Source organism: Tupaia chinensis, unplaced genomic scaffold, assembly GCF_000334495.1.
Source record: "Tupaia chinensis unplaced genomic scaffold, TupChi_1.0 Scaffold000126_2, whole genome shotgun sequence".
Classification (NCBI taxonomy): domain Eukaryota; kingdom Metazoa; phylum Chordata; class Mammalia; order Scandentia; family Tupaiidae; genus Tupaia; species Tupaia belangeri.
Genome location: NW_006159594.1, coordinates 2,255,475 through 2,261,994, shown reverse-complemented (window position 1 = coordinate 2,261,994; position 6,520 = coordinate 2,255,475). Strand labels below are relative to the sequence as shown.

The following is a 6,520-nucleotide window of genomic DNA, read 5'->3' as shown; positions in this document are numbered from 1 at the left end:
TGCTATAGGGCGTGTGCGCTTGCCAGACAGACAGAAAGAGACAGAGAAATAGAAAGCGAGAAATCACCCCCCAGAGGGGATGGCCATGCTGCAATCCCTTCTCCTCCATTCTCCTCTCGGGATCTTTGGGCACGCATGCACATGTGCCCGGCTTGAGTTTAAGCCACCAGGTCCAGGACTCGAACTGCAGTCGACTACGTGGGAGTCCAGCGACATAGCCATTACACTAACTGCTGGTCCTTCTCACTTTCTTCCTCTCTGGCTCTCAGATGAGCACATGCACCCCACCTCATAGCAAAGAATTCTCTCTCTAAAAAAAAATCTATTCAATTTTATTTATCATTATTATTTTAAAATTTGACCAGAGAGAGACAGAGAGAGAATAAGAAAGCAAGCAAGCCGCAAGGTCCGGGACTCAAACTGGTTGGCTGTGTGGGAGTCCAGCGCCTTAACCACCATGCCATTGGCTGGCCCTGAAGCCACACTACTGTTGACATAGTTTACTACCATAGGTACCCCCAGGATGATGCTCCGTGTAGTGAGCATGTGCGTGCACATACACACATGTCCATGCACTGCTCCCAATCTTCTCCTGGTCACTGGGTCTTTCAGTCTCCTCATATCCCCCAAGGCTGGACACACACTGGTACTGGTCTGTCATCCAGCCCCTTTCCCAGCCACTCAGCCCTAACACTGCATGTATCACCCACCCTGGCTCAGGGACTTGCTCGTCCGCTTCTGCTGGTAGTTCTCTGTTCTTCCCCTCCTCCTCTCAGAACCCCAGCCCATCCCTGGGGATGCGGGGTGCTCTTCACTTCTCCCCACTGTGGCCAAGCTCTGGGGGCTGATGGGGAGGGAGAGATGGCAGGGGTGGGGCTGTAAATGGGGAAGACAGCAGACTCAAGGCAGGCAGTGATTTTGCTTTTTTATTCTATACAAGTGGGGAGAGAGCCCCTGGGGATAGAGGGACAGAGGTCTGCCCTCCCGGGGGAGGAGACAGGTCCCCACCCCGAGCTCTCTGCAGAGTGAGGAGGCGTAGAGAGCCTCCCTCTCTTCAGGTTGCTCCCTCCCTTCCAGTCCCCCGCCTTCTGCTCCCCCACGCCTGCAGAGGGGCCTGGGGGAACAGGGTGGGGGTGGATGAGGGTCTGAGTCCTTGTGAGGCACATGTCGAGAGGAGGGCTGGGGAGGGTGTTGTGGCAGCTGTCAGTCTGTTCCTGGCTCACTGGTTCCTGCTGGGGACAAATCCAGGGAGCCCTGTTTCCTGGGCAGGGACAGCCAGCAGCTAGGTGTTGGGGTTTGAGGGGTGCCATGTCAGAGCGATGGGTGGGGAGGGGGACCCACCCTCTCACCATCAGCACCTGTGGGGTCAGGGGGTCGTCTTCTATCAGGCTCCAGCTTGTCGCAGGATTGTGCCCGCCGTGTCCTCTTGGGCTTCAGGGGGGCAGTCCGACGGCCTGGATCAGGGGGCCCTAGAATAACAGTCAAGGCTGGCCTGGCCCACGAGTAGGGCTCACAGGCTGGGGTGTTCAGGAAGGTGATGGCTCCATTTGTTGCTAATTCCATGGCCCATTGGGGGATGTATTGTGGGCAGCAAGGTCCCTGGGTGCCCGAGCCCCCCCACTCAGCCAGGGACAGACCTTGAACCTCTGGTTCCTCTTGGTCCTGCTGTGAGCCCAGCCTCAGTCGGGGTTTGTGGACTCCCGGTGCTGTGCCACCAGTCTCAGCCTCCTCCCTGCCCCCTGTCTCCTGGGGGGGGCGGCGGCCCCTGGGGACAGCCACAGGCTTGGGTGGTCGAGGAGCTACAGGAGGGTCCTGAAGCTGGCAGAGGAAGGAAGATACTGGATCTGTTAGTCATTTTGCCTCATCAAAGTACTCTCCCCACCTACCTTGCCAGCCCTCACCTTGGCATTCCTAGCTGGAACCATCCTCTCTGGGAACAGAGCCCCTTCCCTCTCCTCCTCCCCATCCTGGGAGGCTGGGCTGGGACTCTGGCAGCTGTGGTTGGGGGCACTCTCCTCAGCTGAAGGGAGAGAGAGAGAAGCTGCAGGACAAGGCATTCTTCATAGTCCTTCCTTTGTCTCCTTTTCTCACGAAGCCCTAGAGCCAGGGGCCTTCTCGCTCCAAGTGCAGTTCTCCTATGGTGGCCTTCCATGCCCCCTTATAGTCCCTTAGCTTCCTTAGCTCTTGGTCCCCGGGATTGTCCAGAAGCCATCACCTCTGGCCCAGCAGCTCCTCTTGCAGAACAGGGCCGAGCTCTTTGCTGCTGGGGCAGAGCCAGGGCCCAGGGCCTGCTGGGTCCACAGGCCTGGCTGCCCATCCAGGGCTGCAGTGCCCCCAAGGACCTGCCAAGGATGCAGCCTGGCATTTTCAGAACTCTGTCTGCCAGTCTGATTTAGATGGTGAGAGCCTGGAGGAGAGTTGCCCTGGCATGCTCATCCTCCACCCCCGTGGCTTTAACCTACACGAGCCCGAGGTATGGCATCTGGGAGGTGCTGTGTGTGCATTTCTGTGAGGTGTGTGCGGTGGAGCATGTGACCACCGTGGTCTCCTAGGTGAAGGATGCAGCCCTGCTCTGGAGGCTTTAACTCGGGTGTGTGTGGCATGGGAGAATTGGCAAGAGAGTCCCAGGCCCAGTTGGCTTTGGAAGATGAGGCAGGGGTGTAGGTACTGCCAGGCCTCAGGCCAGCCCAGCTCTGCGCTGCAGGGCAGAGGAGGGCAGGATGGAGTGGGATGGCACAATGGTGAGCATGGGGCCAAATCAGACCCACCTGCTTGTCTCCTGGCTCTTTCCAGCCACTGTGCCCTAGCCTGAGGGTAGGAGTGGAGGAGGGTGAGAGGTGTTTACATCTACAGGGAGACTTTGTCCTTGTTGATGTTGCTGGAGGTCCTATTCCAGGCCTTTGGGGACTCAGGTTGAAGCTGAGCTGGCCAGCTTTCCTTGAGCAGTCCCCTCAGTGGAAGGTGTTCCAACCCGGGAGAAGGAAGCGTCATACCTGGGCTAAGCCCCCTCCCCTTTATTCCTCCAGTCATGAAGGCAGACAGTGAACAACTGGTTGAGGTCAGAGAGTGGGACAAACACCCAGGGTCCCCACTCCTTTCTCTGGGGCACCTTTCTGGGTGAGCTGAGGTTGGGGTGAAGAGCTATTTTTGGAGGATGTTGGGATGTCTGAGGTGGGCTTGGCATAGCTGGCACTGCCTGGCATTTTGACTTGCCCACTACTTCCTGGCTAAGCTGTGGAGACTGCTTGTTCCATGGAGGGTGCTTCTGTGTGACAGGGAGCAGAGGTGGCACCTGCTCTAGAGAATGCACCAGCGCCGTTGACAAAGCAAAACCAGTTTTTGTTCTGTAGAACCTTTTCTTGGATTGGATCATTTTTTCTGGATGCAGCTTTATAAACATCTTAAAGCATTTTCGCTGTGTTGACACCTCACTCCCCAGCCTTAGTGGCAAATTCCCCAGTGCAGGGGCCATGACTTCTATTTCTTTGGCCACATCCTGGTCCCTCAATGCCGCTTCCTGAGAGAAGCTTTGCATACCTATGTGCCATGTGGCCTCGGCTCGGCGCATGGCGCTGAAGCTTGGCTTGGTGCTTTGGGGTGGTGGTGGGGGCTTCCAGGCTCCAGGCCCTGGAGCGGGGGAAGAGATGGCAAAGGGGAAAGAGGAAAGGAAATCAGAAGAGTTCCCTAGAGAGGAGACCAAGGAAGGGAGTAGAGGTGACCATTCTTACCTGCGTCGTCTGAAGAGCGCCGTTTCTGCCAAGCCTGGGTGCTACCCTCCAGGTCTGGGCCTGTGCCCTGGAAGGACAGTGGAGTCAGTCATCAGAAAAGCCCCCTCTGTGGGGGGACTGCAACTGCCAAAGCACTTCTGCTGTGCATCTCATCTCACGTCGTTCTCAGGTCATTAGTCCCCAACATGTAAAGTGTGTCTCCCAAACAGTGGCACCCATCCCACCCTCGGGGCACAGGAAATGGTTTGCATGAATGAACATGCTGCGGTCTCCGTAATTACATGTTTGTTTTCTGTGTAGTAGAAAAAGGATGCCTAGTATACAAAGTTTGAGATATTAAAGATGTTAATGCTTAGGTCTGGACCGTGTGAAAAGGCAAGTTGATTTAAATAAAAATATTATGTAAATAGTAATTCAGATGGAACATGGAAAAGGCAAAACTCAGTCAGCAAGGCTGTAATCAAGTCACTGGAGATTGGGGAACAGAGGTCTAGAGGTAATTTTTTTTTTTTTTTGAGAGGTTTTCGCTATAGGGCGCGTGCGCTCGCCAGACAGACAGAGCGAGACAGAGAGACAGAAAGCGAGAAATCACCCCCCAGGGGGGATGGTCACGCCACAATCCCTTCTCCTCCATTCTCCTCTCGGGATCTTGGGCACGCACGCACACGTGCCCGGCGTGAGTTTTAAGCCACCGGGGCCGGGACGCGAACTGCGGTCGACTACGTGGGAGTCCAGCGACATAGCCATTACGCTAACTGCTGGTTCCCTAGAGGTAATTTTGTAACCTCCATTTTACATCAAGGAATAAGCAGAGGCTCCAAGAAGTGGCAAGTCCACGTTCTGTGGCAAGTGCGTATGGGGGCAGACCGCAGCTAACACCTCCTAGCACCAAAGCATCTGCATTCTCCAGGGGTGGGGCATGGGGGGTGACAGACAGGGACCCCAGGACTCTCAGTTTGCCGTCCCAGGCTCCCCTCACCTCTTGTTTCCCGTCAAAGCTCCAACCCTTGGCTCTTCCCAACCCAGGAAGGGCAACACCGTGTACTCTTGGCAGCTGTGTTGTTGTGGGGGTTGGGTCCCCTTCCCCGGGCTCCGACCCCTCAGTGCCCTGGAACAAGGTCTTCTGTTTACAAGCAGTTCCCTGGGGAGAAAGGGCTCCACAGGCAGCAGCAGGAGAGTTGTGGGGAGGGCCCCGACACCCCACTGAACCCCAGTCCTGGGGAAGCCTGCCCATGCCCTCTGAGGTGTCCTTCCAGTGCCCTCATTTGCATATGGCCCTCTCAGCACGCTCTGGGTCACCAGATGTTAGTCCACGCAAGGAAAAAACCAGAATGACCACCACTGTCCAGAACACTGGCTCCTAGCACTTTCCCATTAAGTTTGGGGCAGAGTGGAAGAATGGTTGTGTGTGAGGCAGGATGAGGGGATGATGCAGCACCCCCATCCCACTTACCATCTTCCTGCGGAAGGAAGGCCCCCGGCCCCCCCCAAATCCAGGGAGGAGTCCGCTGTCTTCCTCTGGGCTCCAGCAGGGTGGGGGAGGAGGGAGGAGGACTCCAGTGGTGGGGGACCCTGGCCCCCTGTCCCCCTTGAAGCTCCGGGGCCGGCGGAAGTGAAACACGGCTCTGAGATGCCCGGCCGCACGGTCCTCAGAGTCCGGGGGTAGCTGGCAGAGTGGAGTGAGTTAGTGGCAGAAGCCAGATACAGGGCACAGGGTGGTGCTGGTGTTTGTCTGATCCTGGGCCTAATAGGCCTCCTGCTCTCTTCTCTCACCTAGTCTCTCCTGCTGCAGAGACACCCTTTCCTCTCAGTTCTCAGTGGAGACAGTGTTCTTGCCGCCGCACGGTCCTCAGAGTCCGGGGGTAGCTGGCAGAGTGGAGTGAGTTAGTGGCAGAAGCCAGATACAGGGCACAGGGTGGTGCTGGTGTTTGTCTGATCCTGGGCCTAATAGGCCTCCTGCTCTCTTCTCTCACCTAGTCTCTCCTGCTGCAGAGACACCCTTTCCTCTCAGTTCTCAGTGGAGACAGTGTTCTTGCCCTCCCAGTCCCCGTCATCATCTCCCAGCAGTTTCTTTCTCAAAAGAAACTCTTTCTTCCTAGGTGTTTGTTCCCCACCCCCACCTCTAAACACACACCTCTCCCCCCTCTCAGATTCTCCGAGGGACCCAGCTCTGGACACATGCTGGGGAGTCTGTGCAGGACAGTGACAAGGAACACTGCCTCTAGACTCTCACCACCCCAGGGCCTCTCGCCCACTCTGTCCCCAGCATCCTACTGGGTCACTCTGGTCCCATCCTTTCCCTGTCCTGAGGAGATCCAGAGGCCATGGGAGCTAAGAGCTGTGTGGGGAAAGATGTGGGGAAATGCCATCCCTGAGACACTGACTTGGGGACACTGTCTTTGGGGAGGGTTCTGTGGGAGCTGGGGGGATCCCAGGGCTTCAGGGCCTGCTGAAGATGGGCATGTGTATAGGCATCCCACCTGGAACTTTCATCCATGACCCTTCGGCTGAAGAAGTCCTCCAGCCCCTCATCCAGGCGGGTGGCCATCCCATTCTCCTGACGAGTCCCAGGAACTGGTACCTGCTGAGAGGAAAGTTGTGGAGAGCAGCCATTCTGTGGGACATCTCATCTGGCTCAGGGAGATCCAGCTCCCATCCACTTCCCCTTTGTACATCTGGGCATTTCCTAAGCTTGGTGACTCTTGGCTCTGTCCTTTACCAAAGTAGGAACGCCATTGCCTGGCAGACAGGTTTTTTTTTTTTTTTTTTTTTTTTTTTTTTTTTTTTTATTA

At 56.3% G+C, this 6,520-nt stretch overlaps 1 protein-coding gene across 1 annotated transcript in view; it reads right to left on the bottom strand.

Annotated features, from left to right (window-relative positions):
- Window positions 1-1,119: 1,119 nt before the first annotated feature.
- The window catches only part of CARMIL3 (capping protein regulator and myosin 1 linker 3), a 17,322-nt gene continuing 11,921 nt past the window's right edge, over window positions 1,120-6,520 (bottom strand). The window contains 10 exon segments of the mRNA XM_027770310.1: window positions 1,120-1,229; window positions 1,350-1,469; window positions 1,638-1,818; window positions 1,902-2,020; window positions 3,538-3,627; window positions 3,729-3,795; window positions 4,708-4,836; window positions 5,182-5,348; window positions 5,351-5,394; window positions 6,209-6,309. Coding sequence (XP_027626111.1) covers window positions 1,204-1,229; window positions 1,350-1,469; window positions 1,638-1,818; window positions 1,902-2,020; window positions 3,538-3,627; window positions 3,729-3,795; window positions 4,708-4,836; window positions 5,182-5,348; window positions 5,351-5,394; window positions 6,209-6,309 — 1,044 coding nt within the window. The 3' untranslated portion in view covers window positions 1,120-1,203.